The 18114-nt window shown below is 51.3% G+C and overlaps 1 protein-coding gene across 13 annotated transcripts in view; it reads right to left on the bottom strand.

The window, feature by feature from the left end:
• Positions 1–430: 430 nt before the first annotated feature.
• TTC12 (tetratricopeptide repeat domain 12) overlaps positions 431–18114 on the bottom strand; it is a 44118-nt gene continuing 26434 nt past the window's right edge. For 3 of the 13 annotated variants that reach the window (XM_047752797.1, XM_047752791.1, XM_047752798.1), the window contains exons 11-23: positions 18023–18092; positions 17166–17254; positions 14628–14796; positions 10575–10667; positions 9206–9266; positions 8283–8420; positions 7725–7823; positions 7362–7457; positions 7174–7242; positions 4141–4242; positions 2733–2832; positions 1662–1887; positions 431–770 (exon numbers count right to left, since the gene is read on the bottom strand). In XM_047752797.1, the coding sequence (XP_047608753.1) occupies positions 695–770; positions 1662–1887; positions 2733–2832; positions 4141–4242; positions 7174–7242; positions 7362–7457; positions 7725–7823; positions 8283–8420; positions 9206–9266; positions 10575–10667; positions 14628–14796; positions 17166–17254; positions 18023–18092 (1388 nt within the window). In that variant the 3' untranslated portion in view covers positions 431–694. The other 10 variants (XM_047752800.1, XM_047752793.1, XM_047752792.1 and 7 more) reach the window with 9 other exon arrangements.

The raw sequence follows: 18114 nt of genomic DNA, 5'->3' as shown, positions 1-18114 counted from the left end.
AGGTGACCGTCAGTTTCAGAGTGGACTTGGCACAACTGTGAGGGAGAAGTACCTCTGGGGGATGCAGTGGGAGAGCAAGGTGGATTGGAGAATAGACTGTGTCTGTTTTTGTGAGTGTTCAGTGCAGAGATGGACCCTCCCCGCTGCTCCCCACTCCCTGCCCTTTGGCACTTCAAGCAGAAGGCAGATTAAGGGAATAGGGTGTCGCAACAGCCTTCCATGGGGTGGAGGAAGGTACGGGGCAGTGCTTCCAGGAACAATTCCCCTGGATCGTACAGAACTGTTGGGGAGCCACCACCCACCACGCAACCCACTGGTTTCAAGACCACGTGCCACAGCGGCGGGCCAGGCCTGAGGAGGCCACCAGGACAGAGGTGCTGCCGCAGCTGGCTCTCAGCAACCACAGCTAGAAAACAGAGGCTAGAGTGACTCTGTTGAAACACCAATCTTTTCTAACACGTTTCCAGCAGAAAACAGCAAAAGGGGCAGGCAGGTGTTAGGTAGGCAGAAGCTGGTTCCCACCCAGAACGGCTGCTTTTAAGAGAGTCCGGCAGAGGCTCACCACCACTGCAAACCAACCAGCAAGCCCCCTGAGGATCAGTAGTCAGGGCTGGGTGAATACCCCCAACGTCTTTATCAGCACAGGAACAACCCAGAGTGTACAATCCTGTGTTGGCAAAATGTGCACAGACGCTCAAGAATGGTCCACGTGCTTCATGGTGGAGTTGAGAATTTCCATCCCATGAAGCTCTCTCAGAAGAGCAGCAAACCTGTCAGAATCAGAACACAAACTCCAGGACATGAATGCCAGGCACAGACATCTGGCGCCTAGGGGCACCCCCCTCGGGAAGGGGTGGGCTGGGAAGGCAGGAGGGGCAGCAGCTATTACCCCAAAGATCAAAGCGGGGAGGCCCTCAGGAGGCCTGCAACACTCGGCAACACTCCCTGTGTGAGTGGCAGACGTGGCAGAGACCTGGGGCCTGCTCTGGGGACGTCCCCAGCAGGCTGCCACTGTGAGCCCAGCCGAGCTAATGGGCTTTGCCTTCTGTACCCATTCCTTCCATTTCAACAAGCAGAGCTTGAAAGGGCCTTAGATGTCATCCAGGCCAAACCTCTCGTTCCCCAGAAGAGGGATGGAGGGCAAGGCTCTAAGAGCAGGAAGCAGGCAGGCCAGAGCCCCTCCCTGTCTGCAGAGGGCACCTGCTCCCGTGCAGGCAGGGGCGGGGACCAGGCGGGCACCTTCCAGAAGGAAGAGGGCCGGGTGTCCCAGCGCATCAGGCGGGGCCAGAGCGGCGTGGAGTCTGAGCTGACAGAGGCCATGCACCCAGCTCCAGCACAGGCTCCCGTCGAGCTGGGCGGCTGTGCTTCATCGTGCTGCTCCCGCCCCATCTCGCCTGTTTCCCTCAGGGACATTCTCCCAACACTTCAGCCCCGGGCAAAAAAGTGAAGCACAAGGTCTCCCTGTTCCTGGAAAAGCAGAGGAGAGAAGAAGGAGGGAGAGAGAGAAGGGGAGATGACGTGGGAGGGCGAGAGAGGAGGAGCAGGAGGAGGAGACGGTGGAGGAGCAGAGAGAGGACGGCCCTTGGTGCCTGGAAAGGGCCCTGTCCCATAACCGTGTCCCCTCTCTGGCTGCGGCCTGGGGGCTCCCGCGGCCCACGCACCTGGGCTCGGCCGTGCACAGCTTCCCCAGGGCGATGCCCGCGTTCAGCTGCACAGCTGTCTTCTGGGCATCGCCGCCCGCAAGCCTCAGCAAGACCTGCACGATGTCTGTGGTCAGCAGGGACGAGGCCACCAGTGGCACCTCCATGCAGTTCCCCAGGCAGAGGGCAGCGTTGCCCACCAGAATCTCATCCTCCGAGCCGAGCAGCTGCATCAGAACACTGAGCTCTGCAGGGAGGAGAACATACAGGTGGCTGGCACTGCCACATTGCAGGGGTGGGGGTGGGGGCCTGCACAGGGATGTGGCCGTGGACGGGCATGTCACCCATTAGGCACATCCCAACTGAGTGCTCTGAAGCTCCCTGGCTCCTGGCCATGTCTCCTAAGGTCCTCAGGAGCCCAGAGCAGGTGTCGAGGGAGGCATGACTCAGGTGTCTCGGGAACACAGGCTTTGCATCAGGCGGGGCTGTCCTCTCTAAATTCCCATTCTTAACCCCTCCACTCCACCCACCAGCCCCTGAGTGGGAGGCCACAGGCCTCCACCCTCTGCCTGCAGGGCCAGGGAGAGGCTCCCCACTCAGTGCGGCCCTCTTTGTTCACGCCTGTGCGGCCCAGAGGAGTGGGAAGGAAGGCATTAGCGGGACCCCCTGCCCGCATGACTGCAGCCAGCCTCAATGACCTGAATAAACCAGGCTCAGACTCTCTTAGTCTCCTTGGTCACTATGGTGTCCCCCCGGGAAGGAAGAGGACTGGTGTCAGGTAGCCTATGCAGAGTGCTTTATAAACAATCTCAGTGTACCAGGAGGCAGGAGGGAGCTCCCAGCCTGGACTCCCTTCTCTGTGAGTTGTTTCCCCACTGAGTCTCCAGCAAGGATGCTTACCTGTGACCGGCTGAAGGCTAAGAAAAAGCTTTCATCTGGAGGTGAGATGACATGGTACGCATTGCTGGAGCCCGGGGAGGGGGTACCATCCTCTGTCTCTCCTCCCTCCTCACCCGCAGTCCCCTCCGCAGCTTCAAGGATGGCTTGACCTCTGGGTTAAGGTGGGTGCCGCTTAATGCAACTATCACTTACTTTTATCCAGTCTTATCACTTCTTCTCGTGCTTCGTGATAACTATTAGTGCAGATGGCCAGTATCTTTATAGCATAACGCGATGCAGTCTGGCCTCCTGCCTAGATTTCAGAGTGAAATAAGAAAAACAAAATCAATGCTACAGTTGTTCTTGGCCAGAATCACAGGGGGCAGCATGACCGCGCTCGTGGCCTCGTAAACTTCTGAGAGCGAGCTCCGCTGAGAACGGCGTGCGCTTCCTGGTGATCGGGTCTGGTCCTTGCAGGAGGCAGTGTCACTCCCATCCTCCCTGATAGCCCACACCCTGCTGGGAATGCAGGCCTGTCGCGCACACCTGAGTCATTACCTGCGGAAGGCTTTAGGAATGAGTAGCTGAGAAGAGAAGGATGCTGTCAGCTGGCAGATCGACCCAAAAGGGAGGGAAACGCCCTCCCGAATCATTTCACTCCTTGAGAATGAGGGCTGATGCATGAGGGCTGTCAGGCTGACAGGCCTGCATGGAGAACAGCACGAACCTAGATCATTCTAAGGGCTGACAACTGTCAAATCACAGCCCTTAAAATCACCCTATGCGGGTCTCCAAAATGCACGTGTGGGTGAAAGCATGCATAATGCCCGTGAGTGTGCACGCAGTCAGCAGGCTACAGGGTCTACAAGTCATACAGAGTGAAGAATGGTCATCATGCACAAGGCAGGCTGACCTAAGACCCACCATCCTGCCCCCTCAAAGTCGCTCCTGCCCTGAAGCAGCCTGAGCATATACTTCCTGGTGCCGCTCAGCCTGTGGTTTTATGAATAAGCTGCCTGTGGGGTCGCCACACTAACACGGTGAGTGAACCTCATGGGGCATGTGTGACCTGTGAACATCACAGGTCACATCCAGAGATGCAACCTCGTAACTCACCTCCCCTTCAGGAGAATCTAGCTAATGCTTGCACTAACTCGCAGAGATTCGCTGCACTCATGTTAGGGGAAAATTCAAACACCCTTGTTCTGCATGCCTACACATCTCATAGATGGAGTTACTGCCAACCTGCTCCAGAAAACTGGAAAAAGCATCGTGAGCAGGAAAACACGAGAAAACCAGGGCCTGGGACACCTTACTGAAGCCACTCAGACCACCTTTTTTTGAGGACAGAGACCACACATTTCTAAGTCAGGCTTAGGGGGGAGCAGTTTCTACGGATGTAGCCAATGAACAATTTACTTATGGGTTCAACCATCTCACGTGGCTGCTCAGAGCACAGTCTGGATGGACAGGCGAAGGGAATCCCCTCTGAGACGTTCTGAAGTTCGCAGAGGGAGAACAGAACACCTTACCCGAACAAAACCCTTCTGATTTCCATTCCCCAAATAAAATAGGACATTCCGGGAAATTCAGGAGGATGTAACCAATGAAATCATTTTACCTTCAGGAATTTAATCATTTTCTTCACCACTCCGGCTCTCAGGGCCTCCTCAACAATTGTCAGCGAGGAAGAAAGGGTGCGACTGAGGACACCAGCGGCTCTCTGGGGGAAGCCAGAAGGAAGGATGGTTAGCCGCTCTTGGAGGGAAGGGCAAGAAAGGGGTAAGGGATGAAGCGGTATGAGCTACTCTGTAAAAAATAAATAAGCTACAAGGGTACCTTGCATAACACAGGGAAAAGAGCCAATATTTTATAATAACTGTACATAGAGCATAAGCTTTAAAAATTGTGACTCACGATGTTGTACACCAGAAAGTTATATAACATTGTACATCAACTGTACCTCAATCGAAAATATTTTTCTTGGAGTTCCTGCTGTGGCACAGTGGGTTAAGGATCTGAATGCAGCAGCTCAGATCACTGCAGAGGTGTAGGTTTGATCCCTGACCTGGCACAGTGGGTTAAGGGTCCGGCATTGCTGCAGCTGTGGCATAGGTCACAGCTGCAGCTCGGATTTGATCCCTGGCCCGGGAATGTCTATATGCTGTGGTTGTGGCCAAAAAGGAAAAATTTTTTCCTTAAAATCTTGATGACTTTTTAAAATTAACAAGTAGTATGGCGAGGCAGAAATAATCATTAGTATTAGATGCAAACTATGCCCCTTGATTTTAAATATACAATGGCCATGTAGCCGAGAGAAAGCACTGTTCTTTAGAATGAAGCTGCTAGGGACTTGTGGTTGCCAAGGGGGAAGGGGAGGGAGTGGGATGGACGGGGAGTTTGGGGTCAGGAGATGCAAACTATTACATGCGGAATGGATATGCGACGAGGTTCTCCTGTGCAGCACAGGGAACGATATTCAATCCCTGGTGACAGAAGATGATGGAAGGCAATGTGAGAAGAGTGTGTATATATGTATGACTGGTCACTGTGCTGTAAGAAGAAATTGGCAGAACAGTTTAAATCAACTATAATAATAATACAAGAATAAAGCTGCTGGGTAGGTGATTCAAAGGGCACACAGAGGCCCAGCTCATCCCAGTCCCACGCAGGACCAGCGTTCGTGCCCTGGATCCCTTGTCGTGCTCTGCAGGGTCAGATTAGAGGGCGGACTTCCTAGACTGATCCTCTGCAACACTAAACTTTCTTTTCCTTTATCTTTTCTGAGTTTTTGTGTTTTTATTCTATTTTCTAGGAGACGTCATTGATTTTATTTTCCAGTTCTGATTTTTGAAATAGCAATCTGTTAGTTTTATGGCCGTAACACTAACTTCAATCTTTCTGAAGACACAAATGGTATTTACTACTTTTTTCGTGTCTCCCCATCATCTCTATTTTTTGGAGTCAACTTTTCTGTTTATCTTGGTTTTTCTATTTATTTTGTAGGGCTTTTTGGAAATGCCTGGTGACCCTTAGCTTTCCAGTCACATTTATGCAAAAAGTAACATGTTTGGGTACGCTGTGTTTATGGGGTGCTTGTCTACCAACAGGTGCTGAGGGGGCAAAGCAAAAAGTGTTTTCTCTGGTCTTTTAATTCCTTTAGGAAAAAAAAAAAACACTAATATTTTATGCCTGAGGAAGAGATGCCTGGCTGCCAAATGCTGCCCCATCTCTCACTTCCGTAGCTGGCATTCTGGAGCCCCGATCTCCTCCACAGAGCTGCACGGCAGACCTGCTCCTCCGGGCCGTGCTCCCCTCCCTCTGTCCTCTACGTGAGGGTTTCTCCAGCCCTGCCCCATGCATTCCCACTCGTGCAGCTGTTCTCCATCTTCCAGAAACTGGCTAAAATAACTTACCCATTGGTGACCTCTTGCCTATTCACTTTGTCAGTGGGGGTTTCTGCCTTTTTCCCCCAAATGCCTTCAGTCCCATTTAAAACAAAAACCAACAAAAAAAACCCGACTGAAGTATGGTTGATTTACAATATCATGTTAGTTTCAGGTGTGCAGCACAGTGATTCAGATACATATTCATATATTTAGAGTCTCTCTCTATATTTGAATATATATTTGAATATATATAGACTCTCTCTCTCTCTCTCTCTATATATATATATATATATGGTTTTCCAGATTTTTTCCCCTTATAGGTTGTTACAAAATATTGAAGTTTCCAGAGCAAAAAGGGACAAACTTGCGTATTATCATATTTTCCATCTTGTCTCCCTGATCTGCGTCCTGAGGTGTAGACTGTGGCTGCAGCTGACAGTACACATCTCTTCCCAGGCTCAAGACAGTGGAGTGAGCCCTGTATCAGAGGATCAGGTTCTCTGCTGGGGCTGCTGCCCAGCTGTGGCCACACAGAGTCGTGGGGACAATGGCCCAGAGTCCTTGAAGGGTTAGCAGAGAACTCACGCAGGCCTAGCCTTAGGTGCAGTGCCCAGAAAAGCCCAAGTGCCCAAGAACCATGGTGCATTTACCACTCTGGGGGTCATGCAACTTTTTCGAGGCTCCGATGAGAGCTGTGATCCACCCCCACCCCCCACTGCACATACACTCAGAACTTTCTATACATTTGCAGGGGGTCCAGGGAACCTGAAGACCTACCACATATTCCGGGAGCCCAGGTTAAAGACCTCTGCCCTCTAAGTCCGAACTGACTTCAGGGACGGTGCAGCTGTGGGATGCTGGCCACAAACAAGAATGCTAAGTCTGCCTGGAACCTTTTTACAACCCTGGAACCAGCCCCCAGGCTGCGATCCTTAAAGGGTTGGTTTCCCAGACCCGCCTTGGATATGACCCTAATTGTTTCTCTAGGTTTAGGGCCCTGACCCTTTAAGGCAGAGGAGTTGGGGTGAATCCTAACTCGAGGGAAGAATACATCCCAGGAGGGTGGCGAACAGCCTCCTGAGTCACATCAGCATTCTCCTTCCGGGGCACAGTGCTAAGCACAGGCCTTTCTTAGTTTTCTTAGCCAAATGTCAGAAACAGAAGCAAGAAAGCCAGTCCAGATATCTTTCTGCGGGGACTAAAACCAAACCAAACCAGAGAACAGCAAAGGCAGCAGTTTCTGGATTTCCCAGGGAGGAGCTTACTGTGAGGATTCCTCCATCCTGGCTGTTCAGCAGGGACAGGCACTTCCGACTCACCTCCATGGCCCACACCTACAGGACAGGAAGAGGGAGAGGGGTCTGCCTGCCCCGGTCATGGTCAGGGTCATCGGTCATCTGCACCTCCCCTCTGAGTGCTCACATGCAACCGACCCCTCCCGCTCCGTCCTCACCACCGCCAGGCCACATCTGTCTGTATTTCCTTCATAGCATCTTCTATTGCTCTCATTTCTTTCCCACGTCCATCTTCCCCAAGTGCAGGGCGAGGCCTTGAGAGCGGGGACCACATCATATTTGACCTTGCAAATGCTGAGCCAGCACTGTGCTCAGCACCCTGGCTGCTCAGCTGGTTTTCAGAATGAGTACCTGATGGGGCAGCTCAGGCATCCCTCAGCAGAGCAGGGACAGAGTGTGTGCCCAGCTCTCCCCATTTTCACTGCCGGCATCTGAGTCCATGAGCTCCTGTTCTCTTTGTGGCAGTGAGGTCAGGTCTATGCACCAGAAGGAGTTAAGGCAGGGAGGAAAGAATGCGGTACCTCAGAAACCAAGGAGGGCTGAAGACACAAGTTCATCATGAGTCCCAGGAGGGTGTACATGACTTCTCTGAACAGGTCCATGTCCTCTTCGCACTTGGCCTTTAGAAACAAAACAGGGTAATCAATGATCTTCCTGCAGGTTTCCATGGTTTCAGCATCACGCACACTCCCTAAATTGACAATGTCTTGAATCTAAGTGACACTGGAAGATCAGAGACCGGTTTATGAGATAGCATCAGGCCAGGGGACTGGCGCAGAGTATCCAGTGCCTCTGCCTTGCAATGTGGCTTGGCTGGGTCCTGGGTTCACACTGCAGAGGGAGCTGCTGACATGGGTGCTCAAGCCAGCTCCACAGAAAACCTGTCCAACCTCTCCAGGGTGGAGGAGACCTGCTGGAGGAATCCTTCAGGCCAGCTGCCCACCAAACCTACAGTCACAGTGGGATAAGCCACTGGCCCCAGTCCCCTCAAGCAGAAGTTTTGGAAAGGCCAGATAATTAAGAAGGCAACTCCCCCAAAGCAGGTAAAAGACCAGCTCTGAACAGGAAAGCTAAAATACCAAGAGCCCCAAGCAGGCATCCCTGAATTCCTCGGAGGCAAACAGCTGTCTTCGGGCAGCAGGCTCGGCGCTGAGGTTGCCCAGGATGGCAATGCACTGGCAGAGGGCTGACGTGTTGGTGACCCTGGGATCTCTCTTCTAAAAGGGAATGAAGAGAAAGCGAATCTGTGGAGAGCAGACAAATGATGCCAGAATAATCCCTAGAGGCATCCATCCCTCCCTCCCCAAGGTGTCTGGGGACCAGACAGCGTTGAGGTCACGCAGGGGCATCGATGGGGTCACACTGGCCATGGGAAGGTGGCACACAGAGGGGCAGACCCCGAAGCACTTGGCGTGGAACCGGGAGGCCCAGGGCTTAATCCCAGTGACTCTGCCAACCAGTGGGGGCCACTGGGGCAAGTCCTGTCCCTTCTCAGAGCTTCCCTTTCCCCAGCTGCAAAATATTGGTGTTGATATGCTCTCCAAGGTCCCCTGAAATTTCTGGGGCTGGCCAGGGACAGCATGCAGTCACAGCATGCTCTCCTGGAGGACCCGTCCCCTGCTGAGTTTCTCCCTCATCAGCTGTGAGCACCACGCCTGCCTGCTGACCGCGATGACTTCCGTTCAGGGGACGGGGTGGCACGTCATACCAAGGATGGGACTTGGGTCAGAGGGGACGATGGAGACAGACCAACTCTCCACCCTTGCCCCCTGGAGCCCCAGTGTCGCTGTCCTCCCATGTCCCCAACCCGGTCCACATGCTGCCTCCACCTGTCCCCACTGCAGCTGTTTCAATAACCAAGCCTTGTGTAAATTCCAGCTGTGGATAGATGACAAAGCAACCCAGGAGGCCACAGGAGTTCTGGAGGGTAAACTGTGTTTAAACAGCCTTGTTCGTGCTCCCGAGTGGGTCCGTCACAGGTGATAAACGAGGGCCTGCTCACCAGCACGGCTGCCAGCGCGGGGAGCGCACCTGGAAGGCTGGCTTGGAACCAGACGTGGAACCTGTCACGAGAACATTAGTTGTGATGTATTTCTCCAGCATTCAAACTTTAACATAAATACAGCGTCTCGGGTACTGGGGCAGCCTGGCAAACCCCCGGCCCTCTTGATCTGCCCCTGCGTAGATGATTCATTAGGAACCAAAAAATGTCGCTGGGTAGGTGATGTGGCTTTAATTTTTCTAAGCCTGAGGACTTGCCTTCAATGTTAAACAAGAGATCTCAGAGGGCAGCTCTCTTAGAAGCTGCCAGAATTCCTAGGTTTCTGCTGAACTGACCTACCACCACTACTGCCCCCGACCTGCTGAGTCTGTATGTGCTGTGCAAACAGGAGACACGGTGTGAGTGTGTTTACGTGTCACAGCCGCGAAGAGGGCCCCAAGGCACATACACACCTCCTCCCACTAGAGTGGCTAGTGTACATTCCCGGCCCATGCTGATGCTGGCTACCAGTATAAGCAGCTCTCACTCATCGTGTGACGGTTTCTAAGTAAGACACCTAAGGTTGGTGAGAAAATTAAAAAAAAAAAAAAAAACCAAAAAACCAAGATGCATTAAAAAAAAAAAAAAAAACTGAGGAGTTCCCGTTGTGGCTCAGTGGGTTAAGAACCAGACCAGTATCCACAAAGAACGTGGGTTCAATCCTTGGCCTCACTCAGTGGGTTAAGGATCCCGCATTGCTGCAAGCTGCAGTGTAGGTTGCAGAGGCAGCTCGGATGTGGCACTGCTGTGGCTGTGGTGTAGGTTGGCAGCTGCAGCTCTGTTTCAACCCCTAGCCTGGGAACTTCCGTATGTCACAAAAAGAAACAAAAAAAATTTTTTTTAAAAACCTAAGAGTTACGAAAATCTAAGACCTTTACTGTCTTCCCCAGCAGCAGCTAATTAAGCAAAGAAGAAAAAGCTGGGGGGACAGTAACTCATAAGGCCACTGACAGCCCAGGGGGCTCTACCTGGTTACTGTGTGTTCCCCCCCGCCGCCCCGGCTCCCTTTCTCACTTATTCAACACATGTCTGCCAGGCAGTTCCTACCAGTCACTGATGAGGGGAAAAGCTTCACTGACACGCAGTAGGTTTGCTACTGGGAGGGGTGCTATTCTAAGTACATTACTGCTTCCGAGTGCACTGGGGGCCAGATCCCCTGCACCCAGAGGGACTGGAACAGGAGCGGCTGACCACAGCCCCTGCACATCAGCCCTCCTGCCCAGTGACCTGGTGATGCTCGGCTGGCTGAGCCTCCTGTGCGCTGCACAATTTAGATCAGACAGTTTGACAAAAGTTGACGAAATATCAATTTCCCGCAATAAAAACTAACCTCTCTTCCAGAGCCAAGTCTGTGAGTAGTGCCATGGCTGAGTTGGCCTTCTTCTCTGAGAAATCAAGAAATGACACCAGGGCTTCCAACAACCTGCAAAATTCACGAGCCCCTCAGAGTGGCCAGGCCTCCTGTCGACGGCACCCAACAGGGAGGCCTGGCACGGAGACCAGGAAGGACTCTGCCCCTGGGGGAAATAAGCTGAGAGGGAAGCCTTGCAGTGGCCCCCTGGCAGCCCAGCCCCTTGCCCACCCCCATGAGACAGACACCCTCCCGTGGAAATGGCTCTACCACTTAACAGGAGGTCCTGGAGGCGGGGGGGCGGTGAACAGTTTTAACCAAAGTTCAGATGCTGATTGATTATCAGGTGCTGACTTGGAAGGAATCTCTGGTGCCTTTGCCGTGTGACTCTGGCTCGGTCAAGTTGAATCACATAAATGACATCTAATTGGCATGCTTACTAATCTGCTGATGACTAAGTGGGAGGGCACCCTAATGAAGTGGGGTGACGGAATCAAGATTTAACAAGATTTTGACAGGTTGCTGAATATATCAGACGAAATTTAAGAGCATTAAACTCAAAGTCCTTTTACTTAGAGCTGGAAATTCTACCCAAGCAAGAGAACTGGGAGACCTGGTTTATAACTGACTCAAGTGAAAAAGACTTAAGGGTTTTCAGCCAACTGCAAACCCAGTATGAGCAAACAGTCAGGTGAAGCTGTCCCCAAAAGCTCACGCAATCTCAGGCTGCCTGAAGGGACTGGCTGGCACCAGGACAATGGGGGTAGGAGCCATTGGTGCATCTGGCAAACCCACATCAAGCACCTGCAGCAGGCTGAGTGCTGTGCTCAGTACTAGGACACAGTACTGAGCTCCCGGTCTCCCACAGTGACATCTGTCAGGTGACATGTCAGAAACAGACACATGTCCAGGGGCCCGGAGTCCACCTGGCAGAAGGTGGGGAGGACGGAGATGAGGATGGTATTTCCGCATCACTTGAAAGGGGAGCGATGGCCACTTGGTCTTTCCCCATTCGATCAACAACACTTCCTGAGCACTGATTATGTACCAGGTGATGTGTTAGGTTCTGCAGCCACAGGGATGAAACAAGACAAGGTCCCAGCTCCAAGGAGCTAGTGGGCCAGTGTCAGGCACGTGGGGACAGGAGTAGCACATCTGAGGCAGCAGAGCACAGAGCAGTCACCGAGACCATGAGGTGTAAAATCGCGGAGGCACATTTGGGGACTGCTGGCAGGTCTTTACAGCTGGTGCTTGGGGTGTGGGAGGACAGGGAGCAGTGAGGCTAGAGGTTGGTTGTGCCAGCCGAGGTCATGGTGGGCCTTCTACAGCCTTGCGGAACATCTGTTCCTTCCTCTGCTGGCCTGGGTCCCGAGTGTGGGTGTGCGTGACCTGCCTGGTGGTGGGGTATATGGGGGGATGCAGACTCCTGAGCCCCTCTCAGTCTCTGAGTAGGAAGCTGCCTATTAACAAAGCCCCTGAATGATTCCTAAGCATTGTATTTCTCAGAAGTTCAAGAACTAGTCTTACAGGCAGGAGAGAATCATTTCAGCATTTTAAGTAGGAAAATAACGGGACAGATGGGCACTTCAGACAAATCCCTTTGTTGGTACAGCAGAGGCTGGATTAGAGCAGGCAGCACAGGAGGCAGGGAATCCAACGGGGGGAGAACTTGAGGTGTCCAGACAATAAAGGTTAAGGGACAGCCGAGATGGGGCAGAGTAAGATGGACAGAGGAGAAGAGGCCTCACAGCGACCTAGAAGGAATGACGGGACCCACTGGAGGAGAGCCGGAAGGAAATGAATCCAGGAGATGCTGAGGAGGTAGGACTGACAAGTGCCATCTTCCTAAGGATGTGCGGAGGGAGCTCTCAGGATCCTGGCCTGGGCAGCAGGGCAGATGGAAGTGCCCTTTCTGTGAAGACAGGAAATTCGGCCAGAGGGTCTGGTTCGAAGAGCCGCTTTCGAATTACTAAGTGTACAACACTTGCGATATTGAGATGGGGGTGCCCAGTGGCAGAGAGATATTTCCTTCTAGTACATGATAATTAGGGCCACGGCCAACAAGAGGGCCAGGAGCAGGACTCGGGGTCCCTGACATGGAAGGATGACAGCATGAAGGGGGCTTGAAAGGGAGCTGAGAAGGAAGAGCAGTGGGTTCGAGGAGGGCTGAGAAGAATAACAGCAACAGGACCAGATGCCATTGGGCCTTCACAAGAAATTAGACAAAAAAGAGCCCATCGGACTGGTCTCTCACATTCAGGCATATGGGCTCTATCACCTACATTTAGGGTAGCAGGTCTACTTAGCGGCTTGTTCTGGGAGGAGTCTGGAGGTCAGTGGTTGGAGGAAAGGGTGAGGAAACCAGGATGCTTGACCGGGAAAACATCAATGTCTTGAGACACGTCAAGCCCTGGGAAGAGCGAGAGTCAGTGCATCCTGAAGGCCTCCCACAGACTGAACCATGGCCTCAGTGCAGGGCAGGCAGTTTGTGTCCCGTGTAAGGAGATCATTTTATATCCAGCAGAACTGTCCTGGAACAGGACATGCTCCCCTGGGTAGCTGAGGAGAGACCTGCAGCCCATGAGCTGTTATGGTGCCCATCCCAGTCAAATGAGAAGAAAGAGAGTGTGCAAACGCTGGAATCTTCCCTGGAGGGCATCATGCACAGGCCGTGTGGGGACACCCCCGAGGGTGTCATGCTGGGTGGCTCTGGACCCATTGCTGCTAAGGTCCCGGGTCACTCCACACGTCTGCAAAGCCCCAGCTTCCTCAGGAGAGCATTCCAGTGCTCCTACAGTCGGAAATCATTCATTCCAGTTAGTTCAGATTCCTCCTTCACCAACACGAACCTGTTTTCCTCGTTCTTGAGATGAACGCCAGGGAACCTGACTAGCACAGAAGAGGAGCCTGAGCTTTGAGAGTCTCCAGGTTTTGTCCGAGAGACACAAGCAACTGGGCTTCCTCACCACAGGATGAAACGCGCGCCCTCCCTGAACCACAGACAACAGGCTGGCCCTTTCTACTCCCTCGCCACTCCTTTTTTGATGGCAGATGTTTGGCTCTGCTGACAAGCATCTGATGGGCCAAGCAGATGGACCACAGGTCAGAAAATGGTCTAGTGTAACCAATAAAGGCACTGCCATCTCAGTTTAGGACCCGGAGCAATAGGCCCAGAAGAGAGGAGGCAATCATCAAAGTCATGGCTGAGTCCACGCCACCCGGGCCCATCTGTGAAATGGGTAATGACAGTTCTCCTGCCTGCCTCCCAATTTGATAACAGTGAACAGAATCAGAAGCCAACTTTAGTTTTTAGATTATGTGGGAAGCATTTATAAAGCAGGCATATAACCATTGCTACTATTTCTTTTAGGTTGAACCACATGAAATCGCCAACACGCAACCTTTTTTGATCTGAAAAGTGGCCATTTCACATTATTCAAACTAATAACCTTTAGATGGAAAAGCAGAACCACTGTGGTTCAGTATTTTTTTTTAAAGTCTACTTAAGAAAGAGGAACATTTTATTCCTATAGCCTCAAGCCTTAGAAAAACCTATATGCAATAGTATTTGAGGTGTGTCTTATTTATGTATACCCCACCTTGTTCCAGAAAAGGGTTTAAGGATATGCAGAATCAGATAGTATTACCTGGAACAGTAAGGAAACAAGGAAAGTAAGGACAGGTTCTGGGTAGAACCAGGACTGAAGCTAAAGGGGCAGAAAGGGCCTCTTTTCCAGTTGAGTTCCAAAGCTGGCTTTGGAAGTGCGGCCCTTGTTTTTAAGGTCTGCAGTATCTGCGAGATGCAAACAGGCACAGGAGGAGTGGAACTGTCCGTGGTACCGGGTTCAGACAGGCATGTCCTGGAGGCCTCGTGAGAGAGTGTTCCTTTCAAAGGCCCTTTCTGTGTTTGATCCTTAATCCAGCTGGATGGCACATCTCACGTCAGAAAAGTGAGACAGGAGACAGGCAGAGGTTAACCTGGCAAGTAAAACCTGAGATACCACATGGAAGCTCTGGCAAGCAGAGCCCTACCTGGTCAGGTCAAGGTGGCTGATGATCAGGCCCCGTCCGTTCTCGGTCTGGGCGAGCTGTAGCAGCAGGGCCAGGCTCTGCTCCTGGATGGTCGCGACCCTGGAGGCCAAGAGGGTGGGCAGTAGCCGGCCTCGGGTGGGGTGCATCACCAGCAGGCGCTGGTTCTCCTCTGCAAAACACAGGGCACATCTGCCTCCTGAGACCACGAGGGCAGTTCTGTCTCCCTCCATCTCAATGGGAAACCCATCTCTTCTCCACTCATTTGAGAGGCAGGATGATGAAGGGCAAGAGCGCGGACTCTAGAACAAGCCTGCTAGGTCTGCCTGACCAGGAAACGACCTGAGCTGAGTTGTCCACCCCTGTGCTCCTCAGCTTCCTCACCAGTGGACGGAGGAAGAGGACCAGCGTACCGGAGTTGTCATGGGGATTTAATGAGTCAATACGTGATGGCGTGGAGAACAGGGACTGGCACGTGTACATTAGCTGGCATCATTTTTCTTGTCAAAGGCTCCTTGAAGTACAGTATGTGGAAATGTGAGGACAGGGAAAGAAACCCGCTTAATGGTGGGACCATCAAATTTCATATAAAGGCAGAGCAACTAATTAGGTGAGTTCTTTCTAGAAAAATAGAACAATCATATGAAAACTTAATAAAGTGTGCTCCCCTTCCTACACTATGAGCTATTTCCAGGGTGGTGGCATTGGATATGCCCCTCGTTTCAGTTGGTGCATTTTCTATCGAGGTTCTATGAATTTGTTTGAGAGCAGGCAGAGGTACAGGCTGGAGCATGAGGCTAAGGTGTGAAACAAAGCTGACTTATATATGTGGGTACACATATGTATGTGTATATATTCACGTATATGTTCCTACATGTATATATGCACATGCATGTATACATTATGTATATACACATATATGTACTTATAGCTTAACACAAAACATGTATACATCTGGAAATGAAAGACCCCTTCTCTTGTATCCCTTCCAGGTGAGCCCTTTCCCCAAGGAAGTGAGTATTTACCTCTTGTATAAATATTACTAAAAATACGGTACATCCTACCCTGAAATTGGCTTCCCTCTCTCGGTCAGCACTATACCACAGACACATTTCCATGCCTTTACTTTCGAGCATTTCCTTATCCTTTAAAAAAAACTGTTTTGTATTTGACTGAATTGGCTAAATCAAGATTTCACTGATCTGAGACAGAGCATTTATGTCACAGGTTGTGTCTGATGTGAAAGATGGGACCCCAAGGTTCACGGAAACCAAAGTGGAGTGTGGGCTGAGGACGCTGGGCTGCATGGAGGGAGGCGTGTCTGATTCACACAGAGGAGACTCCTGGTCCCAAGCCCGCTTCCCCTACCCTCCAGCAGGGGGTTTGCAGAATCAGTGCCCCAAGCCAGTGCAGCGGCCCGGATCAGATGTTAGTCTGGGCATAATTCCCTTCAGGGAAGAGTCCCTCTGAGTCTCCAGAATTACAGATTTCTAGAATTTAAGACAATTCCTCCACTCCATTCAAAAAGAAAAAAACAACGTATTATCTCGTATTTAGCCTTTACGACTTTACAAGCTGCATTCACAAGCTCTCTCTCCAGGGAGCCTGTGCACAGGCCACACAGTTACCGCTATTCCCATTTTCACTGTTTTGTGTTCAAGGTCAGACATTTCCTAGTGAAAACACATTTTTTTTTTTTAATGAGGCACATACCTACAATTTTTATTTACAGTGAAGTAAGTTTCTACAAAAACTTCGTGAACCCTAGAAGATGCTAATATGGAAAGAGGTAAGAGTTAAGGTAAATAAAATCCGCATAGCCTTTTACTGTCCCAATATCACACACTAATCGATGTCACAAGAGGCCAGCAGGGATGACTGTGATCTTATGATGCTGAAATGGGCACTGCGGTCAGCAAAAAGGAGCCCTATTTTTCAGCAAACACAAAAGAAAAAACTCGGGAGTTTCTATCACGGCTCAGTGTTTAAGGAACCCGACTAGTATCCATGAGGATGGGGGTTCGATCCCTGGCCTCTGTCAGTGGGTCGGGCATCCAACGTTGCCATGAGCCATGGCGTAGGTCATAGATGTGGTTCGGATCTGGTGTGGCTGTGGCTGTGGCGTAGGCCGGCAGCTGTAGCTCAATTTGACTCCTAATCTGGGAACCTCCATATGCCTTGGGTGTGGCCCTAAAAAGACAAAAGACGGGAAAAAAAAATAAAAGAGTAAAGGGAAAACTCTGTCCACTCCTCTGCCAGTACACGAACTGAAGTCATTAGTCTGCAAAGAGTAGGGAAAGTGCTCAGGGGACGAGACCATGCGTGATGCTGACCGTGACCTTGCCCAGGGTGGAGGTGGCTTCGAGGATGCCAGGCCTTATTTCTGATCCATGTGCTTTTTCAGGGGAAGGTCTAGATGTCCACTCTCCGGCGCCTGGCCTTCAGGGGAACGATCATGATCATACCTGCCCCCACCCCCATGCCCAGAGCTCTCACTTTAATGATGCATTAACAATGGTTGATGGCGATTCCCAGGCTTACCGTTCTCACTGCACACTGCCTGCCAGAGCCTGAGAACAGACACACACACTGTCTCTTCCACTGCATCTTTTCCTGCTGTGGAAAGGCACCTACAACGAGCGAGAGAGAGCAATATTAAAACTGCAAATAATCTTCATCTTCTTTTCAGTTGATTTTATTTCATGTCCAGACTCCTCCAATGTCGGTTTAAGAGAGTTACTTCCTAATCCAGAGCCGCAGGTCACCAGGACCAAGGGACTGCTAAGCCCTGAACTGAGAGCCCCAGGACCGTGATGCAGGCTAAGGAAGCTGGGGCTGCACAGAAGGAGGGCGGCGAGCCAGCAGAACCACTGGGGCTCACAGGCCCCCTCACTCAGGCACATGTGTGCTCATGACCCCAGCCCACGGCAGTGTCCTAAGCCTTGGAAACTGCACCAGAACAACTGAAATACAATAGAAAATTAAAATAAATTTAGCAAACTATCTCCTGCCGTGTGGGTCTTTCTTCAGATGAAATTATAAATGGGATCAGCCAGGACTCAGCTGACTTCATTTCCTGATGGGATCAGCAAATTCCCAAAGAGGAAAAGAACAAAGAACAATCTTGCAAAAACTGGTGGAAAACCAGCAAGACGGTCATTTCTCTGACTTTGAAGGGCTAGGTGGAAAAGTTTTGCTAACTTTCCTCTCCGCCGTTGTTAACTGTGGCTTAACTCAAAGCGAAAGCTCGAGGGGTGTTCACGAGGCGCCCAGCATGGCATCGACCGAAGGTAGCACCATCCAGGGATCACGCTGCCTATGTTGCTAGTGTCCAATTTCACGAGGAATGGTTATCTTTCCCTGCTCTGATGCTGGGCTGTCTTCACAAACATCCCTACCTTCTTATGACCTCATTGTCACTGATGATACTGAATCCATTGTGTGTTCTGAATAAAGTTCGTTCTGCACCTGAAACACATGCAGAGAAAAC

The sequence above is a fragment of the Phacochoerus africanus genome, chromosome 11, assembly GCF_016906955.1.
Source record: "Phacochoerus africanus isolate WHEZ1 chromosome 11, ROS_Pafr_v1, whole genome shotgun sequence".
Classification (NCBI taxonomy): Eukaryota; Metazoa; Chordata; class Mammalia; order Artiodactyla; family Suidae; genus Phacochoerus; species Phacochoerus africanus.
Note: the sequence above shows the minus strand (reverse complement) of the source record. Positions and strands in the feature narration are given on the sequence as shown.